Consider the following 26,761-nt stretch of genomic DNA (forward strand, 5'->3'; position numbering starts at 1 on the left):
GTGCTTTCAGGTCTTTGACTATGCTTTTTGCTCCTTTTTAAAATCTCATATTAATATTTGCTTTAATTTAGGTAAACTTTTAGACGTGGTAATTTTGTAGAGCAACGGTAGGCAAACCTTTTCTGTAAAAGGGCAGGTAGTAGATACTTTGGGCTTTGCAGTGCATATGGTGTCCTACAAAACAAACGAGTGTGGTGCTGTTTTAGTAAAACTATATTTACAAAATCAGGCAGCAACTTAGATGTAACCTGGGTATTAGAGTTTGCTGATTCTTGTTAAACACTATCCTAATAGCAGGTTAGTTCTTCAGTACTAAGTTGTTGATTTTAAAATATTTTTTTCAGTTCTTTAAAAATTATTCTCTTTTTATCCTTCTAAAATATAATGTTTGGTACATAGGAAAGAATAGATGTGTAAATTATGAAGCAAAATACTATGCTTAGGAGGTACAGCACTACTAATTTCAGTCCGTATGCTGCTTTCTAATCTAGGTATTGGCAAATGTTTTTCTTTTTTTTTTTTTTAATTTTTTTTTCAACGTTTATTTATTTTTGGGACAGAGAGAGACAGAGCATGAACGGGGGAGGGGCAGAGAGAGAGAGGGAGACACAGAATCGGAAACAGGCTCCAGGCTCTGAGCCATCAGCCCAGAGCCTGACGCGGGGCTCGAACTCCCGGACCGCGAGATCGTGACCTGGCTGAAGTCGGACGCTTAACCGACTGCACCACCCAGGCGCCCCTGGCAAATGTTTTTCTATAAAGGGCCAGATAATAAATACTTTAGGCTTTATTAGCCATAAGGTCTCTGTCATAACTACAAACTCTTCATCATAGCACAAAAGTAACCGTCAACACTGTGTAAATGAATGAGTGTGGCTGAACTCCAGTAAAACTTCATTTATGAACAGTGAAATTTGAGTTTCTTGTAATTTATGTGTGGTCATGAAATATTCTTCTTTTCATTTTTTCCCACCATTTAATAATAATGAAAAACCATTCTTAGGTTATGGACCATACAGAAATAGGTAGTAGGTTGGATTTAGCCTGTGAGCAGTTGTTTGTCAACCTCTGTCCTAACCTTTTTTTTTCTGCCTTCTCCTAGAGGTTGCCATTATCCTGAATTGTGGATTTATCATTACTGTGGTTGTTTTAAAATAATTTTTTCCACTTACGTATACGTACCTACACAATATATTATTCTTTTTTGTTTTTGAGCATTATGAAAATTATACTATATATAGACTAGGACTTGTTTTTTTTCATTCAACATTATTTTTTAAAATTCATTCAGTAGTTGAGTATAACTGGATAGTAGTGTGTATATGCCACAATTATTCTCCTGACAGTATTTATTTAGTTTGGTTTGATTCCTGCTTTGAACATTCTTGAACATGTTTCCTGGTACACGTGTGCAAAATTTTTCTTGGTTATCAATTTTCTTCTGTTGAATTACTTAGAAAAACTTCTGAATTATTTCCCTTGAGAAATGTTACTGTCTTATTAACTGATCTTAACTAATTCTGTATTTATTTATACTAATGGAAAACTGCCTTGAAAATGTTCAGTTAAGTGTTAAACATTTCATTTATTCTTTCATTCACTTATTTAGTATTATATAAACATTTATTGACTATAGTATGTTAGGTTTTGTGCCAGCAAGAGAATGTAAGATAAGCAATAAAGTAGATAAATAGTTAAACCAGCAGTTTAATAATAACAGTGGGTGTTTATTGAAAGCTTACTATGCCAGGCCTTATGTTAGATCTTTTATATGCACCACCTCTGTGTTAGGCCACTAGGGCTGCTGTAACAGACTGTCACAAAATAAGTGGCTTACCAACAGGAATTTATTATCTCACAGTCCTGGAGGGTAAAAGTCCAGGACCCACACGTCTACAGGGTAGGTTCCTTCTGAGGACTGTGAGGAAGAATCACCCATGCCTCTTCCCTATCTTGTGGTGGTTGGCTGGCAGTCTTTAGCCTTCCTTGACATTAGCATCATCACCCTAATCTCTGCCTTCACTTCATATAGTTTTCTCCCTGTATGTGCATCTGCTCCACATTCCCTTTTTATAAGGTCACCAGTCATATTGGATTAGGGCCTACTCTAACAATCTCATTTTAACTTGATGAAGATGCTATTTCCAAATAGTAGGGTAGTAGGCATTAGTACTTCAGCATACGGATTTTGGAAGATCAAAGTTCAGCCCATAACAGTCTCTTTTAAACTTTACAACAGTCCCAGGTAACTCTTTAGAACCTTAATGATAGTAGTCCCATCACAAAGTATATTACATTATAAAAACCCTAGATACTAAAAAGTAACTTATACACAGTTCCAGAACAAGATGGCATAAACCCACTTTTCCTGGCTCCTCCCCTCTAAATATAGTTAAATACTCTGGAAACTAGTTAACATACAATTATGGTAGAATTCTATATGCTGGAAGGAAGAAGATGAGCTAACTAGGGACTTCAGGACTTAGGAATAACAGTGTGGTATGTGGTTCCCTGTTTGTTTTTTGTTTTTTTGTTTTTTTTAAGTTTATTTGAGAGACAGAGACAGAGAGCGTACACATGCACACACAAGCAGGCAAGGGACAGAGAGGGAGAGAGAGAATCCTAAGAGCCATGAGATCATGACTTGAGCCAAAATCAAGAGTCGGACATGTAACCAACTGAGCCACCCAGGCAATCCTCCCTGGTGTTTCTTTTTATTTCCCATTTTTGTGGGCTGGGCCTGCATCCCAGATCCACTGTAGATGAAAAAAAGCAAAAACAAAAACCAAAAGCCTGATCTCACTTTGCCAAATTAATGGAAAAGAGGAATATCAGCAGGATCCTGTTGTAAGCTGTGGGCAGCAATGAAGTTTCAGGCTGCCCCAACCTCATTCCACAACTAGAGCATGGGCAGGTAACTCGGAGAGCATTTTGACCCACATTGGCAGCAAAGCCTTGCACCTTCCCGGTTCTACTCAACATCTAGGGCACTAGCAGGTGATTTTATCTGACCACAGCAGTAGTAGCCGTGAATACCTGTGTCTCCATACCCTCTGTCTAGTGATGTAAGAAGACCCAGACCCAGTGTCACCTGCCTCCCACCCTCAGGAGATCTTCCAGTAACAGCACATGGATCAGGGAGACAACTGTCATCATCACAAGATAGCACCCGGAGGGATTGAGCAGGAGAGCCATCAGCACCAGAACAATGAAGCTGGTTAGAATAATATTACAAGGATTCAGAGAGGCAAACTGTTATCAGTACTAAAGCCCACGAAAGTAGGCCAGAACCGAAATGCTAATCCTAAATGGGCCTACTGCCTGCTACAATTGAAGACATTAAGAGTCTTCTACTATAATAACTAAAATATTCAGAACATAATAAAAAATCACTTGTCATACCAAGAACCAGGAAAACCACAACCTGAATGAGTAAGGCCACTGAGCTGCCACTCATATCAAGATGAATTACATACTGGAATTCTCAGACAAAGATTTTAAAGCTGCTTCAAACAAATGCTTCAATGAGATAAAACTCTCTTGAGTGAATAAAAAAAAGGAAAATCTCAGTGAAGAAAGAGAAGTTATAAAAGATAAGCAAATAGAAATTATATAATTGGAAAATATAATAACCAAAGTTGAAAATTCACTGGATAGATCCAGTGATAGTGTGGAGATGACAGAAGATAGAATTACTAAACTTGAAGATCAACTTAATTTACTCAGTTTGTACAACAGAGAGAGAAAAGACTGAAAAAAGTATTTCAGTCTTAAGTATCTGTGGAACAATAAGAAAAGATTTAACATTTTTATCATTGGAGCCCAAAGGACAAGAGAAAGAGTGTGAGATTGAAAAAAGTATTTGAAAACTTTCCACATTTGGCAAAGGACATAACCTACAGATGTAAGAAGCTGAGGAAATCCCCAGCTAGGATAAACAAAGAAATCTTCATCAAGCAGTATTATTAAATTTCTGAAATTAAAAAATGAAACAAATCTTTAAATATACACAGAGAGATGACATATTATATTACCTATAAAGCAGCACCAAATTGAATGACATCAGATCTTTCATCTGAAACTGTGGAGTATAGGAGGAAATGACGTAACATTTTTCAAGTGCTAAAGGAAAAGAACTCTCGATGCGGAATCTTTTATCTGATGAAACTGTCCTTCAGGAATGAAGGGGAAATAAAAATATTCTTTTTTTTTTTTTCTAAATATATTCTATTTATTTAAGGATTTTGATTTTTTTTTTAATATATGAAATTTATTGTCAAATTGGTTTCCATACAACACCCAGTGCTCATCCCAAAAGGTGCCCTCCTCAATACCCATCACCCACCCTCCCCTCCCTCCCACCCCCCATCAGCCCTCAGTTTGTTCTCAGTTTTTAACAGTCTCTTATGCTTTGGCTCTCTCCCACTCTAACCTCTTTTTTTTTTTTTTTCCTTCCCCTCCCCCATGGGTTTCTGTGAAGTTTCTCAGGATCCACATAAGAGTGAAACCATATGGTATCTGTCTTTCTCTGTAGGGCTTATTTCACTTAGCATCACACTCTCCAGTTCCATCCACGTTGCTACAAAAGGCCATATTTCATTTTTTCTCATTGCCACATAGTATTCCATTGTGTATATAAACCACAATTTCTTTATCCATTCATCAGTTGATGGACATTTAGGCTCTTTCCATAATTGTTGAGAGTATAACATTGGGGTACAAGTGCCCCTATGCATCAGTACTCCTGTATCCCTTGGGTAAATTCCTAGCAGTGCTATTGCTGGGTCATAGGGTAGGTCTATTTTTAATTTTCTGAGGAACCTCCACACTGTTTTCCAGAGCAGCTGCACCAATTTGCATTCCCACCAACAGTGCAAGAGGGTTCCCGTTTCTCCACATCCTCTCCAGCATCTATAGTCTCCTGATTTGTTCATTTTGGCCACTCTGACTGGCGTGAGGTGATACCTGAGTGTGGTTTTGATTTGTATTTCCCTGATAAGGAGCGACGTTGAACATCTTTTCATGTGCCTGTTGGCCATCCAGATGTCTTCTTTAGAGAAGTGTCTATTCATGTTTTCTGCCCATTTCTTCACTGGGTTATTTGTTTTTCGGGTGTGGAGTTTGGTGAGCTCTTTATAGATTTTGGATACTAGCCCTTTGTCCGATATGTCATTTGCAAATATCTTTTCCCATTCCGTTGGTTGCCTTTTAGTTTTGTTGGTTGTTTCCTTTGCTGTGCAGAAGCTTTTTATCTTCATAAGGTCCCAGTAATTCACTTTTGCTTTTAATTCCCTTGCCTTTGGGGATGTGTCAAGTAAGAGATTGCTACGGCTGAGGTCAGAGAGGTCTTTTCCTGCTTTCTCCTCTAAGGTTTTGATGGTTTCCTGTCTCACATTCAGGTCCTTTATCCATTTTGAGTTTATTTTTGTGAATGGTGTGAGAAAGTGGTCTAGTTTCAACCTTCTGCATGTTGCTGTCCAGTTCTCCCAGCACCATTTGTTAAAGAGACTGTCTTTTTTCCATTGGATGTTCTTTCCTGCTTTGTCAAAGATGAGTTGGCCATACGTTTGTGGGTCTAGTTCTGGGGTTTCTATTCTATTCCATTGGTCTATGTGTCTGTTTTTGTGCCAATACCATGCTGTCTTGATGATTACCGCTTTGTAGTAGAGGCTAAAGTCTGGAATTGTGATGCCTCCTGCTTTGGTCTTCTTCTTCAAATTACTTTGGCTATTCAGGGCCTTTTGTGGTTCCATATGAATTTTAGGATTGCTTGTTCCAGTTTCGAGAAGAATGCTGGTGCAATTTTGATTGGGATTGCATTGAATGTGTAGATAGCTTTGGGTAGTATTGACATTTGACAATATTTATTCTTCCAATCCATGAGCAGGGAATGTCTTTCCGTTTCTTTAAATCTTCTTCAATTACCTTCATAAGTTTTCTATAGTTTTCAGCATACAGATCTTTTACATCTTTGGTTAGATTTATTCCTAGGTATTTTATGCTTCTTGGTGCAATTGTGAATGGGATCGGTTTCTTTATTTGTCTTTCTGTTGCTTCATTGTTAGTGTATAAGAATGCAACTGATTTCTGTACATTGATTTTGTATCCTGCAACTTTGCTGAATTCATGTATCAGTTCTAGCAGACTTTTGGTGGAGTCTATCGGATTTTCCATGTATAATATTATGTCATCTGCAAAAAGCGAAAGCTTGATTTCATCTTTGCCAATTTGGATGCCTTTGATTTCCTTTTGTTGTCTGATTGCTGATGCTAGAACATCCAGCACTATGTTAAACAACAGCGGTGAGAGTGGGCATCCCTGTCGTGTTCCTGATCTCAGGGAAAAAGCTCTCAGTTTTTCCCCGTTGAGGATGATGTTAGCTGTGGGCTTTTCATAAATGGCTTTTATGATCTTTAAGTATGTTCCTTCTATCCCGACTTTCTCAAGGGTTTTTATTAAGAAAGGGTGCTGGATTTTGTCAAAGGCCTTTTCTGCATCGATTGACAGTATCATATGGTTCTTCTCTTTTTTTTTGTTAATGTGATGTATCACGTTGATTGATTTGCGAATGTTGAACCAGCCCTGCATCCCAGGAATGAATCCCACTTGATCACGGTGAATAATTCTTTTTATATGCCGTTGAATTCGATTTGCTAATATCTTATTGAGAATTTTTGCATCCATATTCATCAGGGATATTGGCCTGTAGTTCTCTTTTTTTACTGGGTCTCTGTCTGGTTTAGGAATCAAAGTAATACTGGCTTCATAGAATGAGTCTGGAAGTTTTCCTTCCCCTTCTATTTCTTGGAATAGCTTGAGAAGGATAGTTATTATCTCTGCTTTAAATGTCTGGTAGAACTCCCCTGGGAAGCCATCTGGTCCTGGACTCTTATTTGTTGGGAGATTTTTGATAACTGATTCAATTTCTTCGCTGGTTATGGGTCTGTTCAAGCTTTCTATTTCCTCCTGATTGAGTTTTGGAAGAGTGTGGGTGTTTAGGAATTTGTCCATTTCTTCCAGGTTGTCCAATTTGTTGGCAAATAATTTTTCATAGTATTCCCTGATAATTGTTTGTATCTCTGAGGGATTGGTTGTAATAATTCCATTTTCATTCATGATTTTATCTATTTGGGTCATCTCCCTTTTCTTTTTGAGAAGCCTGGCTAGAGGTTTGTCGATTTTGTTTATTTTTTCAAAAAACCAACTCTTGGTTTCATTGATCTGCTCTACAGTTTTTTTAGATTCTATATTGTTTATTTCTGCTCTGATCTTTATTATTTCTCTTCTTCTGCTGGGTTTAGGCTGCCTTTGCTGTTCTGCTTCTATTTCCTTTAGGTATGCTGTTAGATTTTGTATTTGGGATTTTTCTTGTTTCTTGAGATAGGCCTGGATTGCAATGTATTTTCCTCTCAGGACTGCCTTCGCTGCGTCCCAAAGCGTTTGGATTGTTGTATTTTCATTTTCGTTTGTTTCCATATATTTTTTAATTTCTTCTCTAATTGCCTGGTTGACCCACTCATTCGTTAGTAGGGTGTTCTTTAACCTCCATGCTTTTGGAGGTTTTCCAGACTTTTTCCTGTGGTTGATTTCAAGCTTCATAGCATTTTGGTCTGAAAGTATGCATGGTATAATTTCAATTCTTGTAAACTTATGAAGGGCTGTTTTGTGACCCAGTATATGATCTATCTTGGAGAATGTTCCATGTGCACTCGAGAAGAAAGTATATTCTGTTGCTTTGGGATGCAGAGTTCTAAATATATCTGTCAAGTCCATCTGATCCAATGTCTCATTCAGGGCCCTTGTTTCTTTATTGACCGTGTGTCTAGATGATCTATCCATTTCTGTAAGTGGGGTGTTCAAGTCCCCTGCAATTACCACATACTTATCAATAAGGTTGCTTATGTTTATGAGTAATTGTTTTATATATTTGGGGGCTCCAGTATTCAGCGCATAGACATTTATAATTGTTAGCTCTTCCTGATGGATAGACCCTGTAATTATTATATAATGCCTTTCTTAATCTCTTGTTATAGCCTTTAATTTAAAGTCTAGTTTGTCTGATAGAAGTATGGCTACTCCAGCTTTCTTTTGGCTTCCAGTAGCATGATAAATAGTTCTCCATCCCCTCACTCTCAATCTAAAGGTGTCCTCAGGTCTAAAATGAGTTTCTTGTAGACAGCAAATAGATGGGTCTTGTTTTTTTTATCCATTCTGATACCCTGTGTCTTTTGGTTGGCACATTTAATCCATTTACATTCAGTGTTATTATAGAAAGATACGGGTTTAGAGTCATTGTGATGTCTGTATGTTTTATGCTTGTAGTGATGTCTCTGGTACTTTGTCTCACAGGGTCCCCCTTAGGATCTCTTGCAGGGCTGGTTTAGTGGTGACAAATTCCTTCAGTTTTTGTTTGTTTGGGAAGACCTTTATCTCTCCTTCTATTCTAAATGACAGACTTGCTGGATAAAGGATTCTCGGCTGCATATTTTTTTCTGTTTAGCACACTGAAGATCTCGTGCCAATTCTTTCTGGCCTGCCAAGTTTCAAAAGAGAGATCAGTCACGAGTCTTATAGGTCTCCCTTTATATGTGAGGGCACGTTTATCCCTTGCTGCTTTCAGAATTTTCTCTTTATCCTTGTATTTTGCCAGTTTCACTATGATATGTCGTGCCGAAGATCGATTCAAGTTACGTCTGAAGGGAGTTCTCTGTGCCTCTTGGATTTCAATGCCTTTTTCTTTCCCCAGTTCAGGGAAGTTCTCAGCTAAAATTTCTTCAAGTATCCCTTCAGCACCTTTCCCTCTCTCTTCCTCCTCTGGGATACCAATTATGCGTATATTATTTCTTTTTAGTGTATCACTTAGTTCTCTAATTTTCCCCTCATACTCCTGGATTTTTTTATCTTTCTCTCAGCTTCCTCTTTTTCCATAACTTTATCTTCTCATTCACCTATTCTCTCCTCTGCCTCTTCAATCCGAGCTGTCGTCATTTCCATTTTGTTTTGCATTTCGTTTAAAGCGCTTTTCAGCTCCTCGTGACTGTTCCTTAGTCCCTTGATCTCTGTAGAAAAGATTCTCTGCTGTCCTCTATACTGTTTTCAAGCCCAGCGATTAATTTTATGACTATTATTCTAAATTCACTTTCTGTTATATTATTTAAATCCTTTTTGATCAGTTCATTAGCTGTTGTTATTTCCTGGAGATTCTTCTGAGGGGAATTCTTCCGCTTGGTCATTTTGGGTAGTCCCTGGAGTGGTGAGGACCTGCAGGGCACTTCCCCTGTGCTGTGGTGTATAACTGGAGTTCGTGGGCGGGGCCGCAGTCCGACCTGATGTGTGCCCCCAGCCCACCGCTGTGTCCACAGTCAGACTGGTGTGTGCCTTCTCTTCCCCTCTCCTAGGGGTGGGATTCACTTTGGGGTGGCGTGGCCCGTCTGGGCTACTTGCACACTGCCAGGCTTGTGATGCTGGGGATCTGGCGTATTAGCTGGGGTGGGTAGGCAAGGTGCACGGGGGCAGGAGGGGCAGGCTTAGCTCGCTTCTCCTTAGGTGATCCACTTCAGGAGGGGCCCTGTGGCAGCGGGAGGGAGTCAGATCCGCTGCTGGAGGTTTGGCTCCGCAGAAGCACAGAGTTGGGTGTTTGCGCAGAGCAAGCAAGATCCCTGGCAGGAACTGGTTCCCTTTGGGATTTTGGTTGGGGGATGGGCGGGGGAGATGGCGCTGGCGAGCGCCTTTGCTCCCCACCAAACTGAGCTCTGTCGTCCGGGGGCTCAGCAGCTCTCTCTCCCTTTGTCCTCCAGCCTTCCCGCTTTCTGAGCAGAGCTGTTAACTTATGACCTCCCAGACGCTAAGTCGCGCTTGCTGTCGGAACACAGTCCGTCAGGCCCCTCCGCTTTTGCCAGCCAGACTCGGGGGCTCTGCTTGGCCGGCGAGCTGCCCCTCTGCCCCGGCTCCCTCCCGCCAGTCCGTGGAGCGCGCACCGCCTCGCCGCCCTTCCTACCCTCTTCCGTGGGCCTCTCGTCTGCACTTGGCTCTGGCGACTCCGTTCTGCTAATCCTCTGGCGGTTTTCTGGGTTATTTAGGCAGGTGTGGGTGGAATCTAAGTGATCAGCAGGATGCGCGGTGAGCCCAGTGTCCTCCTGCGCCGCCATCTTCCCTCTCTCCTCGCCAAAATCTAAAAATATTCTTAAAGTAAGCTAAAAGAATCTGTTAACAGAGCAAATAAGATTGCTTAGGACAAAGAGAGAGATAAAGAGAGACATTATATAATAAGATCAGTTCGATAAGTCATTTCAGGAACACCTGGGTGGCTCAGTCAGTTAAGTGGCCAACTCTTGATTTTGGCTCAGGTCATGATCTCACAGTTGTGAGTTTGAGCTCCTCGTTGAGCTCCGTACTGACAGCATGGAGCCTGCTTGGGATTTTCTCTCTCCCCCTCTCTTTCTGCCCTCACCTTGCTCATACATATGAGTGCACTCTCTCTCTCAAAATTAAAAAAATATATATATTTTAAAAATACTATTGCAGTTGTAAATGGCTGTACAACAAACAGTGGAGTTTCAAAATATATAAAGCAGAAACTAACAGCTAAAAGGATAAATTCACAAGTGTAGTTGGGGACTTTAGCACTCCATTCTCAGTGATTGATAGAACTGCTAGACAGAAATTAGCAATGATACAGAATAGCTAAACACCATCACAAGCTAACAAGTTGTAATTTACACTTACAGAGCATTCTACCCAACAGTAGCACAATACACTTTTTTTTCAAGTGGAAATGAGTTAACATGCAATAATACATTCACCAAGAAAGACTATATGCTAGATCATAAAACAAACCTTATATTCAGAAGACTCGGAATTACAGAGTACAATTTTTGAACATCATGGAATCAAACTAGAAATCTATAATAGAAAGATGACAAGAAAATCTACAAACAGTCGAAAATTAAAACACTTCTAACTAATATGGTATCAAATAGGAGATATAAAAGAAAACTTAAAAATACATAGAACCAGGGGCACCTGAGAGGTTTAGTTGGTTAAGTGTCTGACTTTTGATTTTGCCTCAAGTCACAGTCTCATGGTTTTGTGAGTTTGAGCCCCCACGTTGCTGAGCCAGCTTGGGATCCTCTCTCTCCTTCTTCTCTGCCCTTCTGTACTCATGCTTGCTCAGATTCTCCCTCTGTTTCTCAAAATAAATAAATAAACTTAAAAAAAATTTATAGAACTGAATGAAAATAGACATACAACATATTAACATTTGTGAGATGGAACTAAAGCACATATATTTGTATTTATTCCTATAACGGAAATTTATAGTACTAGATGCTTATAAATTGGAAAAGAAAAAGGTCTCAAATCAGCACTCTAAGTTCCTATCTCAATCCTAAAAAAAAAAAAAAAAAAGAAGAGCAAAATAAACCCAAAGCAAACAGAATGAGGGAAATCATTAAAGTAGAAATCAGTGAATTTGAAAAAGGGAAAACTGTTGAGAAAGTTAATGAAGTGAAAAGCTGGTTCTTAGAAAATAATGAATGAAATTCATAATCTCTAGATTGACAAGAATAAAAAGAATAACACAAATCACGAGTGTCAGGAATGAAACAAGGGATATCACTACAGATCTTATAGTGAGTAAAAAGATAATAAGCAACTTAACACTCATAAATTCAACAACTTTTAAAGATGGAATTTGTGATTTAAAAGCTGCCAAAAAAAGAAATCCCTAGGCCTGGATTGTTTCACTGGAGAATTTTACCAAACATTCGAAGAATTAACATCAATTTGATACAATGATACAATCTCTTGCAGGAATTAGTAACAAGGAATATTTCCCAACTCACTTTGAGGCCTGTATTACCTTGATACTCAAGCTAGAAAAGCACAAAAGAAGAAAAGTACAGACTAATGTATCTTGTGAACCTAGATGGAAAACAAAATTTTAGGAAATCTAACCCAACCATGACCAAATGGAATTTAGTCTTGTTTCAGTATTAGAAAATGAGTGTCATCTACCATATCAATAGGTTAAAGAAGAAAAATAATATAATCATATCAATTGATGCAGAAAGTCTTTTGACTAAGTTCAACATGCACAATAAGAAATATCAGTATACTAGAAATAGAGGGGAACATCCTCAGCTCCAAAAAATCTACATCTAACTTCATATGGGATAGAAGACTAAATGCTCTCCCTCTACAGTTGGAAAAAAGGGAAGAATGTTTGCTCTCACCAGTCTAATCAACATAGTACGGGGTGTTCCAGTTACTGCAGTAAGGCAAGAAAAAGAAAAGGTATATAGATTTGAAAAGAAGGAAAGAGTAAAATGATTGCTATTTCCAGTTGACATGAAGAATTTGCTTAGAAAATCCCAAGGACTCTACAAAAACTCTCCTCAAACTAAAAAAAATGAGTTCATTATAGTTAACAGGATACAAGATTCAATACATAAAAATCAACTGAATTTTTTCCAGTGTTTATTTATTGAAAGAGAGCAGGGGAGGAGCAAAGAGAGGGAGAGAGAATCCTAAACAAGCTCTGCACTATCAGCATGGAGCCCAATGCAGGGCTCGATCCCACAAACTGTGAGACCATGACCTGAACTGAAACTGAAACAGAAACTGAAACTGAGCCACCCAGGTGCCCCTCAACTGAAGTTTTTTAAAGTTTATTTATTTTGAGAGAGAGAGAGAGAGAGAGAGAGAGAGAGAGAGAGACAGATCACAAGCAGGGGAGGGGAAGAGACAGGGAGAGAGAATCCCAAGCAGTCTCCGTGCCATCAGTGTAGAGCCGAGCGTGGGGCTTGAACTGAGAGATCGTGACCTGAGCCAAGATCAAGAGTCGGATCAAGAATTGGATGCTTAACCAACTGAGCCACTGAGGTGCCCCTGAATTTCTATAAATTGACAGTGAAAAAGTGGAAACCAATACAAAAAAATATAATACCATTTACAATTGCTCCATAAAAATGAAAAAAATTAATAAAATATGCAGGCTAATTTATGTGTTTAAAATGACAAAATGTTGTTGAAATTAAAGAAGACCTAAATACTTGGAGAATCATACCATGTTCATGAATCGGAAGACTCAATGTAATAAAAATGGCAAGTTCTAAATTGATCTGTGTTTATGCAATTACTAGTAAAATCTCAGGAATATATATATATATATTTTTTATAGATGTAGACAGACTTGTTTTAAAATGTGTATGGAAAGGGGCATTTGGGTGGCTCAGTCAGTTAAGCATCTAATTTTGGCTCAGGTCGTGATCTCCCAGCTCGTGAGTTCAGCCCCGCCTTGGCCTCTGTGCTGACAGCTAAGAACCTGAAGTCTGCTTCAGATTCTGTGTCTCCCTCTCTTCTGCCCCTCACTCACTCACACTCTACATCTCTCTCCTTCAAAAATAAATAAACATTAGACAAATTGTTTTAATAAAAAAATTAAAAAAATTAAATGTATATGGAAAGAAAAGGATCTTAAAACAGCCAAAATAGTTTTTTGTTTGTTTTATCTAAGTGATTTCTACACCCAACATGGTGCTTGAACTTATGATCCTGAGATCAGGAGTCACATGCTCTTCCCAATTAAGCAGTCAGGCACCCCAAAATAGCCAAAACAGTTTTGAGAAGAATTAAGTGGGAAGAAATACTCTTCCATTTATTCAGGCTTACTTACAGGGGCTCCTGGCTGGCTCAGTTGGTTGAGCAGCGGCTCTTGATTTCAGCTTATGTCATGATCTAGAGGTTTGTGAGTTTGAGTCCCCCGCTTTGGACTCCACACTGCCGGTGTGGATTCTCTCTCTCTGCCCCTCCCCTGCTCATACGTGTGCTCTCTCTCAAACAAACAAACAAACAAACAAAAAAAACCCTTAAAAAGAAAAAAAGGCTTATTGGGGCGCCTGGGTGGCGCAGTCAGTTAAGCATCGGGCTTCGGCTTAGGTCATGATCTCACTGTTTGTGAGTTGGAGCCCTGCACAGGATTTGTGCTGACAGCTTGGAGCCTGGAGCCTGCTTCAGATTCTGTGTCTCCCTCTCTGTACTCCTCCCCTGCTCATGCTTATGCTTGCTCTCTCTCTCTGTCTCTCGCTCTCTTAAAAATAAACAAACATTAAAAAAAATTTTTTTTTTTAAAAAGGCTTAACTTACAGCTATGGGAATCAAAACAGTATAGTACTAGTGGAGGGATAGACACATAGGTAGATTCATGGAACAGTATGGAGAACACCCTAATAGACCCATACAAATATGCCCAACTGATTCTTGAAAATGAAGCAAAAGCAATTCATGGAGGAGGGTTTGCCTTTTTAGTATTAGTGCTGGAGAAATTGGACTTCCACCCATAGGCAAAAAATGAACCTTGACCTAAACCTCACCTCTTATTAAAAGAGATCGTGCACTCTAAGGGAAAACATACAATTATAAAGCTTTTAGAAGAAGGAGAAAATTTCAGACCTCAGACTAGACAAAGAATTCTTAGACTTGGCATCAAAAGCACAGTCCATAAAAAGAAAACTTGATAAACTGGACTTCATCAGAATTAAAAACTTTGGTTCTGCAAAAGACCTTGTTGAGAGGAAGAAAATACAAATTACAGATTGGGAGAAAGTATGTGTAAACCCCATATTCAACAAAGGACTTGTATCTAGAACACATGAAGAATCACCAAAACTCAACATTAAAAACACAGAGTATCCAATTAGAAAACATGCAAAAGAGTAGCCAAAGATTTCATTGAAGAGAGTATACAGATAGCATATAAACTGTTGAAAGACAGTTCATCATCATTAGCTATGTGAGAAATGCAAATTAAAACCACATTAATGTATCACTACCCACCTATCAGAATGACTAAAATTAAAAGGTGATAAAAACCAGGGTCGCCTAGGTGGCTCAGTCAGTTGAGCATCTGACTTCGTCTCTGGGCATGATCTCATGGCTCGTAAGTTTGAGCCCCACGTCAGGCTCTGTACTGACAGCTCAGAGCCTGAAGCCTGCTTCAGATTCTGTCTCTGTCTCTCTCCTTCTCCCTTCCCTTGCTCCTGCACTATCTCTCTCTCACCCCTTCTCTCTCAAATATAAATAAATATTTTTTTTAAAAAGTGGTCAAAACCAAATGCCAGTGATGATGTGGAGAAACTGGATCAATCATTCCTAGTAAGAACTTAAAGCCACTCTGCAAAATAGCTTGGTAGTGCCCTTTAAAACTAAAAATGGATTTACCATACCAAGAACAAGTAATTCTATTCTTGCATGTATGTCCCAGAGAAAAGAACATATTTTCACTCAGAAACTTGTACATGAATGTTCTCAGCAACTTTAACTCCTAATAGTCCAAAACTTGAAACTACCCAAATGTCCTTCAGTGGGTGAATTAATGAACAAATTATGGTATATTCATACTATTGAATTCTACTTAGCAGTAAAGTGTAACAAACTATTGATTTATGCATCCAATACCTTGAATGGACTGCAAGAAAATAATACTGTTATAAACAGTGAATCTCAAACAGATATGTACTGTATGATTCTAATATGTAAATTTTGTTTGTATTAGTTAATGGGTGTTAGGTATGGGAATAGTGAATGTGTCTGTGAAGTGTTAAAGTAATGGTACAATTGAGTATCTTGATTATGGTGATGATTACATAAATCTATATGTATAATAAAATTACATTGACACAGATACACAATTATGCATGTATAACTACTGAAATCAATTTCCTGGCTTTGATAGTGTACTGTCCTTATTAAGATGATAAAATTGGGAGAGGCTGGATGAAGGGTCCATGAAAACTCCCTGTATATTTTACCTTTCTGTGAATCTATAATATTTCAAAGTAAAATGTTAAAAAAAATTGCTTCAAAGTAACTCAGGTTTTTTTACTTAAAGTTCTTAAATACCATGAAAGGAAGGTAAGAGTCTATAGCAGTACTCAGTTCTCCACCCACTCTCCTGTAACTCTGTAGATATTTCATTCATCTTTTCAGAGTTCACTTCACATATTTACCCAGCCCTGCCCATTTCTTGTTTTCTTTCACCTTCCTAGTCTCTTACTTCTATCTCAAAAGCTCAAGTATCTGATAAGCTAATGCCAAGATTGCTTTGAAGAGGGGCAGTAGTCTTTTGTCAGACTGGAAGAGGAGAAAGAGCACATTCATATAATAATGCTTTTTGTTCTAGTACATGCACAGAATCGGCAGTATTATTATGTCTGAGCTTACAGCAAGTAATTTTGGTGAAGGTCAGCAATGGTAGGTGACACTGATGAATGTGTGAACTGACAGAATTTGGAGTCTACCATAGTCCATGTTCTTAACCATCAGAGTATACTGCCTGTCCACCATTATATTGTATTATAATACACTGATGAGTACTGCTGCAGAAGGTATATATAAAAATGGCATGGCACGTCACACTTAATTGACTGGAAGAGGTATGAGCAAGGCTTTCCATGGGTGAGATGTTTGATTTGCATTTCGGAAGAGGAGTAGAGTTAGCCATTTTAAGAAGATGAGATTAAGAAGATCATGGCATAGTCTGCAAACCACAAATAGTTGTCGTGGCTAGAATGTAGGCTTTATGATTAGGTCATTGCAGAGATGAGAATAGATATGGTTAGGTCACAAACAGCCTTATCTGTTATGCATCAGAACAGAATGTGGATTATATTATGAAGATAATGGGAACCATTGAAAGATTTAGGTGGGCTTTGATGTGAAAGAGACTGTTAAAAAGGTTACTCTGCAGTGTAGCGAGTAGACTGGGGTATAGAATAGATTAAGAGGCATAATGATAAATTAGAAAGGTCTTGGAAATCCAGGAGTCAAGAGAAAAGAGCATGAGCTAAGGCAGAAACTAAGGGGATAATTAGAGAATTCGGATGAGGTAGATTGGTAATTTGACAGTCATTTGTATTTGGCAGAAAAGAGAAAGAAGTAATGATAACTCCCATCTCACTGACTTGGGTGGTTGACTGTGATCAGTAACTGAAATGGGAATAAAATCATATAGTAAAAAGAATGATGAGGTCAGGTTTGTAAATTGTTTGAAGTAGCTTTGCTACATAAAGAGTGGCGTTGTCCAGACGTCAGTTCAAGTAGTTCAAGAGAAGAGGGCTGCGACGTTGATTTAAGATTCGGGAATTGGCAACATATGTTACAGCCTGGGAATGAGTAGAAAAGAAGACCAGAGAATGCATCTTGACAAAATATTGACATTAGTGATGAGCCAAGGAAAAGAAAAGCCTGTGAAAAATAGTGAAGATTGATTGGAAGAACCCAAGAGAGAATGCTAATATAAATATGAAAGAGAAGAGAGATTTTTTTTGTGTGTGTGTTATTTAGAGAACACTATTTGGTGGTGTATTATGAATATCATATAGTCAGTTAATAATGTTTTTAAGGATATTGAATATGAGGAGGGACTCAGAATATTAAAATTAATATGCTAATTAATATTAAGGTTAAATCAGAAAAACTATAGTAAGATTCAAGTGTTATAAAGATAAGATGCTTAAGTATTTGTACATATGCACAGAAATTTGGAAGGGAATAACAGACTTTAGGTGTTTCAGATGGTAGAACTGTGATTTATATTTTATAAGTTTTCTACAGCGAACATATATGTTTTTATGAGACAAAAAATACTTCTGTGGATTCAAACTAATTTCCAGTGGAAATGTTAATTGCAAAATTTGCTCAAAAGAGTCCATTTGAAATGTTAACTAGGAAGTCAGTGGTGACCCTAGAAAATTTTCAGAGTCATGGTGGGATTGGAAACCAGATTGCAGTGTGTTAAAAAGTAAATAGGAAAAAAAAAGTAAGTAGGAAGCAGGAAAATAGAAGTCATGAATGGTCATGTATGTAGAAAGTATGCTTTCAGCAAGCTGATAAAAAGACATTAGATAGGGAAGTGAGACACTGAGGATTTTTTTTTTTAAGGAAAAATCTTATAGCGTGGTTGTGTGCTGAAGGAAGAGAACATGGATAGTTTGGCAATCTGATACTTTTTTAAAGGATACTAATAATTTCTGATAAGAACATAATTCCATGTTTATGATAAACTATGTTTAAAAATGATGTCAGTTTGTGATTGAGTATAATCATTTGCAGTATAGTAATAGGACATTCCTGAGTATAGAGTTTGAGTTCAAATATTTAATATTATGTAAATACTATATATTTAGTATGTAAACAAATTTGTAGAAATGATTGGACTTTTACAGAACAAAACTTTGATTTGGGGTTTAGCTAACCTCCAAAGTAGTTTTAAAAACCTGATCACTTAAATGGCTAATAAAAACATACCTTATCTCTGTTTTGAATAATTATGTTTGGGGTTTAATTGATTCCTTCAATGTTCTCACTGAATGTATTGGTTAAATCGATAGAGGAAAATGCCAGGGTTTATCTAAGTTTATCAGCTAGAAATGATCAGTATTTGCCAAAAGAAATAAAGTGGCACCTGGATATTCCTAGGTAAGATGCTGATGTAGCCTTAGTCATTCTTTAAACTTAGTACATTAAATGATGAACAGGGAATCCTGCAAAACCTGGCAGCTATGTATGGAGGCAGGTCCAGCTCTTCAAGAGGAGGGAAGCCAAGAAACAAAGAGGAAGAGGTATGCTTCCCGCATGTTCGCTACCTCCGTCACATAGCCATTTTTGAGTTTATTGCCTTCCTTTCTTGCATGGTTTAAATTCTTAACAATTATTTAAGGATTTTGTAGGTCTAGAGGGACCTGTTAATATAATTTGACTGACCTGCTGTGTCATAATTTTGTCCCATAACTGATATTCAGTATTCTGAGTTCAATTTCTTTTCTTTTGATAAAATTAAAAATTCATAATGTATTTCTTTTCAGAAATAAGTTGATCTAAATTAAACACTTGAAAGCTAATATTACATTTCCATTAACCAGATTTCAAAACTTTTATTTCTTGTATTCAGATTAACACTTTTCTTTAAATTACAAAAAAAATTTTAGCAATAAAAATGTTTATTTTTTTTTAAATTAAAATATTGTGTGTTCTTTTTCTCTCCTTGTAGGTTTATCTGGCAAGACTGAGACAAATAAGACTGCAGAATTTCAATGAGCGTCAGCAGATTAGAGCCAAACTTCGTGGTGAAAAGGCAGGTTGAAAAATAACTTTTTAAAAAGTAGTTGAATGGAAAAAAAAAAAGTAATTGAATGACATTATAATCGAGGAAGATTAAAAATGCTATGACACTAACACAAAGTCTGATGAAGAGAGTGAAAGTCAAAGATCAGAAAACTATACATAGAGAAAAAATAAATTTTATATGTTGGATTTACAATCAATAAGACCATTTGTTCCAGAGGAATTCTGAGAGGAAAACATAGGTAGTACCCATGGACATTTTATATCATTCTATTTTTGTCTTTTTTTTCCCATTCATTGTCCGTAAGAGTTGATAGTTGTAGAGAGTTCACTTGCAGCTGTGAGAGAAAATTAATAGTGTTGAACAATTTACCATTTTATATTTTTAGTGTTAGTCTGTTCATATTATCTTCTGAGCTCTGCCCTCAATTTGAGGCTCTGTCCTAAGTGGTTTGCTTATCTACTTGCTTTGTAGAAAGAAGCTGATTGTTCTGAAGGACAAGAAGGAAGTGAGGAGGCTGACGTGAGGCGTAAAAAAGTTGAAGCACTTAAGGTATAGACTAGAAATAAACAGATTTTCTTTGAGAAAATTGGAACCTGGGGTAGACAATTGTGTTAAATCTTGAATAGTTATTCTCTTGCCTTAATTTTACATTCCTATTTATCCCTCACTCTTTGGTTTCTGAAAAATAAGTGTCTTCTTCTCTTCATATCTTGTATTTATGGGGAACAATTTGATGAAATCATAACATAAGTGTATGAAGCTATTACACAAGTAACCTTAAAAAGAATAAATGATAACCTTAAAAATGAAAAATATGATTGTCCATTTCTCTGAAGATAAATAAAGTCTGTACATAATAACCATAGTTTAAAACTTTTACATTTGTATTTCCATTAGAATGTGCCTGCATTTATTTTCATTGAGCTGCTGTGTGTTGAGCCCTGGTTTAGGTGCTAGGGATATAAAGTGAGCTTATATTTTTACTCTGGAAATTCTCCCTCCCACCAAACTTTTCTTTTTTGGCTAATAAGTATCTTTATAGACTTGGTGGGGGAAAACAAAAACAAAAACCTATGCCCTTCTTTCTGGTAATTAACTTTGTTGATTGGTTTTTTTTTTTCAGGCCCAAGCAAGTGCACGTGCTGCTGTACTAAAAGAACAATTAGAACGAAAGAGAAAGGAAGCATATGAGAGAGAAAAGAAAGTATGGGAAGAGCATGTAAGATTTAACTCATATTCTTGATCCTACTCATGTTAATGTTCTTATATCTCCTACTGGATAGTATATCACCATTATAACTTGGTAATTCTGTTTTTTCCCATTTTTTATTCTCATTTGTTCTCCCTCTCTTCTCTCCTCCCCCACTTTCCCTCACTATTGCTCTCTCTCTCATATTTATGGATGATCAGTATGGAAGTTATTTTGGGATTTGATTTATGGTGAAAACCTAATTTACTTATTCATTTTAGTTTTTATTATTGCCAAGTACCTAATCAAAGACCCAGCATCATTTAATGGCTACACTTTCCTTCTGCCACTGATTTATAAAGCTACTTTTATATATTAATATAAATACCTATATATATTAAATTCTTATATATGCTAGAGAATGAATCTATAGTATACATGCATCAGGCTCTCTCTTCTGCTCCATTACTCTGTCTGCCAGCACCTCATTGTATTAATAATTATGGATTTAGAATATATTTAAATTTCTGATAGAGTTCTTTCCTCATTTCCTTTTTACTCTTCTTTTTACAGTGTTTGCCTTAGTTACATGCTCTCTTTTTCCTTACCAGACACATTTTTGGGTAATTTTTGTTCTTTTTTCTTTCTTTTTAAATTCTATTGGAATTTTTATCAATATTACATTTTTTTTAATTTTATTTTTAATTTTTTAAAATTTGCATCCAAGTTAGTTAGCATATAGTGCAACAGTGATTTCAGGAGTAGATTCCTTAGTGCCCCTTGCCCATTTAGCCCATCCCCCCTCCCACAATCCCTCCAGTAACCCTCAGTTTGTTCTCCATATTTATGAGTCTCTTCTGTTTTGTCCCCCTCCCTGTTTTTATATTATTTTTGTTTTCCTTCCCTTATGTTCATCTGTTTTGTCTCTTAAAGTCTTCATTTGAGTGAAGTCATATGATTTTTGTCTTTCTCTGAGTAATTTCACTTAGCATAATACCCTCCAGTTCCATCCACATAGTTGCAAATGGCAAGATTTCATTCTTTTTGATTGCCGAGTAATACTTCATTGTATATATATACCACATCTTCTTTATCCATTCATCCATCGATGGACATTTGGGCTCTGTCCATACTTTGGCTATTGTTGATAGTGCTGCTGTAAACATGGGGGTTCATGTGTCCCTTCGAAACAGCACACCTGTATCCCTTGGATAAATACCTAGTAGTGCAATTGCTGGGTCGTAGGGTAGTTCTATTTTTAGTTTTTTTGAGGAACCTCCATACTGTGTTCCAGAGTGGCTGCACCAGCTTGCATTCCCATTTATCAATATTACCTTAAACCTACAAATTAACTTATCCTGGGGCATCTACATTTACTCATTTTCTACATTTACTCATTTTCTTCTTTTATACACGATTTTGATCATTTTAAGCTCAAACTTGTTACATTTCTTGTAAAGGTGATTTCTTGATAGTACATAATTGTAAATTTCTGTTTTACAGGGTTTTATTTTTTTTTCTAATACTATTGCTGATATTTGGAGAAATCATTGGTTTTTGCTATAGAATGAGTTTACCTGTTCCACCAATTCTCAGTTAGTTTTCTGGGTTTTTAGTATGCAGCTGTGTCATTTGCAGGTAGTCATGATATATACATCATAACAATTATTCCTACATTTTATTATTTTTTTAATGTCTGTTTTTGAGAGAGAGAGAGAGCGACAAAGCACGCACATGTGCATGATTGGGGGAGGGGCAGAGAGAGAGGGAGACACAGAATTCAAAGCAGGCTCCAGGCTCTGAGCTGTCAGTACAGATCCCAATGCCAGTCTCAAACTCACGAACCGCAAGATCATGACCTGAGCCAAAGTTGGATGCTTAACTGACTGAGCCATCCACGTGCCCCCTTACAGTTTATTGTATGCCATGCACATTATAAGCACTGCACATGTTTTGCTTTGCTTAATCTTTACAACTTTCTGAAGCAGATGTAGAAAGGATAAAACAATTAGATGAGGTCATAATTCCAGTAAGTATGGAACAGGGATTTGAACCTGGGTCCGCCCAGTGTTGAAGTCATTATTCTTATGCACGACACCTTAATTTCCCCTGCTTTCTTTAAGTTGTACCTTATATTATTATTTACTTTAATTAAATTGGCCAGATCTTCTAGGACAACATTAAATAACAATGTGGATAATATTTTGTTCCTGTTTTTAATGGAAATAGTTTAATCATTTCTCTGTTATGTGTGGAAAAATAATAAGGAATATAATTGTATCTCTAGGTTGTACAGTTTTTATCAGAAATGTGTTTTAAAAATCCACCAGTCAGGAAATCTTATCTTATTCCCCCTTTTTTTCCCTGACTATAGACATAGCCTGGACAAGGCTTGAGTGTGAAACAGTAACTGTGGTAATGTATTCCATCTTCCTCAAGAGTATCTAGTAATTATCTCCTGGACCATTGACAAAATTTACCTGGCTTTAGATTGCAGTGCTTTTTAAATGTTTTATGTCTGGTGTTCCTGAATTCCCTCTTTTCTTTCCTTTATTATAGATATAGAATTAATAGGGCAAGAGTATGAAATAATTACCATGCTAACTTATTGGCAGCCAAATTTGTCAGAAGTAGAAATAACTCATCTTCATAGTCAGAGCCAATGATTTCTTCTATTACCCAAATCTCTTTCAAGCTTACCCTCATCTGGAAAATAGTACGAGCCTACTTTTGGTGACATACATATATAGCAATTGGGAACAATCTGCTTTTCTTCTCTTGGGTTTGTATCTTCAACACAAGGAACAGGGACGTTTCATCCTGTGCTGATTTGCACAGTAGGGCAGAGATTATATCAAGATGAATTGGTATGAAACTCCCTGTGTGTTCTTTTTTCAGTCAGCTTTCCTCATGATACACCTGCTGCTATCATCCTTGTGTTCAGCTATGATACCACAGTTGCAATTGACCTTAAGAGTTTTTAGTTTAGTCTTTAATAGTCTATTCTAGCAGTCTACATAGCACCCGAAGGTGATTGGCATAGTAATATATCCATTAAATATGATAAGCTTATGCTTAGTGCAAATCAGCCTTATTTTTAAAATGTGATCCATTATGCAAAATTACATGGGGGCATCAGAGTATTTTATAATAGCAGTCTGCATGGCTTTGATTATGTGATTTCCCTTTAGTCTTAGAGATGAGTCAGCTACTCCATATCAACTGCTGTCAGTATGCATGCATAGGCCTATCTTGGCAGCAGGCTTATATAGCCACCTGCCACTGTACCAACTATGTATAACCTTGTGTTTTTCCCCCAAGGTAAAGTGAATGGCTGTGTCTTAACTCATGTTGTGATTGGCATGGGGGATATACAAGTAGTACATTTATCAATGGGAAATGTTTCTTTTTCTCCCAGTCATGTAGGGACTGCTCATTTTAGTGATTCAGAATATTATACTTCCAACAGCTCAAGTTAGTATATATCAGAGAAAACATAGCATGAGCTTTGTAATTACATTTCTTTCCTGAAATCTGCTTTTGGTGGGCTGAAAACGGCCCACAAACACCTTTAAAATGTGGTCTTGGGGCATCTGGGTGGCTCAGTCAGTTAAGTGTCTGTTGATTTCAGCTCAGGTCATGATCTCATGTTTCGAGAGTTGAAGCCCTGCATCGGGCTCTGCACAGGCAGCACAGGGCCTGCTTGGGATTCTCTCTTTCCCTCTCCCTCTCTGCCCCTTCGCCACTCATGCTGTCTCTGTCTCAAAACAAGTAAATTTGAAAAAATTTTAATGTGGTCTTAAGTACATCTTGTATAATGGTTTTCAAAAGCCCAATTTCTCTTTATAGCATTATTTCTTAAATGCCCTGCTCATTCATCAAGGTCATAACCACTGTCCAAGAGTCAGTATAAATATTTGCTTGATCACTCAGCATCAGTGTATAAAATCTACCTATTGGGTTGACTGTTTCATTTATTTCTTTGCCTTCTTATTCTCATTGGTGCTCGATACTTCATTGACGTCTCTGGATTACAGTCCTACAGTTGTAAATGGATCTGTTTTACCTTATTTTTTACCTAAATTATCATAGCAGCGTCCTCAATCTGCATATTTCTTAGCATCAATTCAGGCATCGTACCTGTGGAAGTCTGTTCTTTGATTAGGTAAGAGACTATAGTTTGCATATCATGTGTTCCTCCTGCTTTGCATTTCACTCTTTGTTGTGTATTTCATTTCTTTCATTGTCTCATTCTTTGGACCTGCCATATAGACCTATATGCCTTCTGGTGAACACACTTCCCATCTCTGCCTACCTCAGAATGTTGTTATTCTTAGTCTTGCCACACAATCTCATCCATTTAAATAGACACATCATGAGATCAATGTGGAATCATGCTCCCTGTTGGAAGTGTCCCATACACTAAAACAATGTTTCAGAGTGGTCTGCAGGATATGATTCAAAGAGAATCAGGATGCCTCTTAGGTTGAGAGCCCCTATTTCAAAGCTGCTCCTCTGATGACCTTCCTAGCATTAAGCTAACTTTCCCTAAGCAGAAGGAGCAGAAGTTTCACAGGTGGTAGTGGTAATGGTGGTAGAAGAGGCAGAGGGAGGGGAGCAGGGAGCATCTCTGGAAGCATGTTAGGTTTTATATGTTAACAAGTACATTTTACAAATTATGTCCAACAGTGATTCAGCTTTGAGCTCTACATTCTCATATAATGCTTTTATTACTAGGCAGCTGTATAATAGCATAGTTCTGTTTCCACAGATAACCAACTGGAGCCAGGTTTCTCTACTTCCAGAAGGCTGATTAGAGCTCATAAACCCATCCAACACACTTTCAGTAGCATTCATATAAATAAAATACAGTCCCAGAAAATGCAAAGAGTCCTTGTTCTTTTAAGGGATGTAAACCAGTACAAATACCCACTTTTTTGTCTGTATTTTGTTTGTTAATGGTAGATCTGTCTTAGTTCTAAAGTGTACACAAATGACAGCTTTTATGATTCTATTAATGATAGAGAATACTAGTTTCTAGTATTGTACAACTTTGTATTTCCTCAGGTTCTTTCAGAAGTATTTTTATGGTGGCAGCATTAAACTGTGGTAGTGAGTCTGACTTTTGAGGTCCAATAGGCAAGCAACCCATTTTCATTTGGGGGAATTATTTTATTGTTTGCTGTTTCAGTAAGACTGTCAAACAAGGTATTCTGGCTTCTTCTAGCTGAAGGATAGGCAGGTCATAGAATGTAGATCAGTTGAATCATCTCCCAGAGCTTGAAGCTTGAGCAGAATATCACAGGATTTGAAGTTTACTTAATCCAATAAGAGAACCTGATGAAACAATGAATTCATTTCTGCTACCTAGATCCATGCAGCTACTCTGGTTCCTGTTCTTTTTAGAGGGCTTCCCTTTGCTTTTATAATCTTACTTACCATTCTGTTTTCTTTTCTCCTTTCCCCTACCCACCTCCTCCTTTCCCCCAGAATTAGTTTCTGTTGCTTTCAACCAAAGAACCGTGATTCACCTTGTAAAATGCTAGCATGGTATCAGGCGAACAGTAACACAAATAAATGCATTGGGAAATCTGTGGCTCATGACATTTCAGAATTATGTGTGGAGGAATGTTCAAATATTGGTTTACTGAATGCATCGTTGTGTAGTGAGAAAAAAAAATGAGTCTGGGAATCCAAATACTTGGATTTTTAGTCTCAACTCTGCCAATGAATTTGCCTTCTTGGGGAGCTGACTTCTGTTTGTGGGCCTTTATTTCCTTATCTCCTAAATGAAAGGCATGATCTCTAATATTGTTCTATCTAAATTGCTTAGAAAAAGTCTTCATAATATAAGTACTTAAGTTCAGTTTAATCTCTAGAAAATGAGTTAAAGTTATTTTACCCAGTAATTATTTTAAAAGAAGTTCTAATTTAACATAATCTAGATGCAGTATGGGGACTTCATATATCTGTATTTATTTATTGACTGTTACTCTTAATGTTTGTTTTATTTATTTTGAGAGAGAGTGCAAGCAGGGATGGGCAGAGGGAGAGGGAGAGAGAGAGAGAATCCCAAGCAGGCTCCATGTGGTCTGCGCACAGATCAGCATAGAGTCCAGTGCAGGGCTCGAACTCACCAAAATTAAGAGTCAAATTCTTAACTGACTGAGCCACCCAGGCCTCCCTATTGAGTGTTACTCTAACTCAGGAGTGGTTAACATGTTATTCACAGTTAGAATTAGCATTATTAACTTCCTGAAATGTTAATTTAGTTTGATTGCATATATGTTGATGCATTTTTCTAAAGTAAGACCAAATGTCTTTCATTGGATTATCAAAGTATCTTTGATCTAACAAATGGTAAAAATCACTGCCTTAATTATTCTGATTCTTTGGTATGTAAGACCCATTTTTAAAAATTTTGTCTTTGACATATTTCATTGTAA

At 37.3% G+C, this 26,761-nt stretch overlaps 1 protein-coding gene across 9 annotated transcripts in view; it reads left to right on the top strand.

Moving 5' to 3' along the window:
* Positions 1-26,761, top strand: part of NEK1 (NIMA related kinase 1) — a 237,355-nt gene that overhangs the window by 118,488 nt on the left and 92,106 nt on the right. For 7 of the 9 annotated variants that reach the window (XM_086703869.1, XM_086703870.1, XM_086703872.1 and 4 more), the window contains 4 exons: positions 18,537-18,620; positions 19,049-19,136; positions 19,602-19,675; positions 20,250-20,345. In XM_086703869.1, coding sequence (XP_086559995.1) covers positions 18,537-18,620; positions 19,049-19,136; positions 19,602-19,675; positions 20,250-20,345 — 342 coding nt within the window. The remainder of the gene's footprint in view (positions 1-18,536; positions 18,621-19,048; positions 19,137-19,601; positions 19,676-20,249; positions 20,346-26,761) is intronic. The other 2 variants (XM_086703871.1, XM_086703874.1) reach the window with 1 other exon arrangement.

Source organism: Puma concolor, chromosome B1 (assembly GCF_028749965.1).
Source record: "Puma concolor isolate L17-30 chromosome B1, mPumCon1.1.hap2, whole genome shotgun sequence".
NCBI lineage: Eukaryota > Metazoa > Chordata > Mammalia > Carnivora > Felidae > Puma > Puma concolor.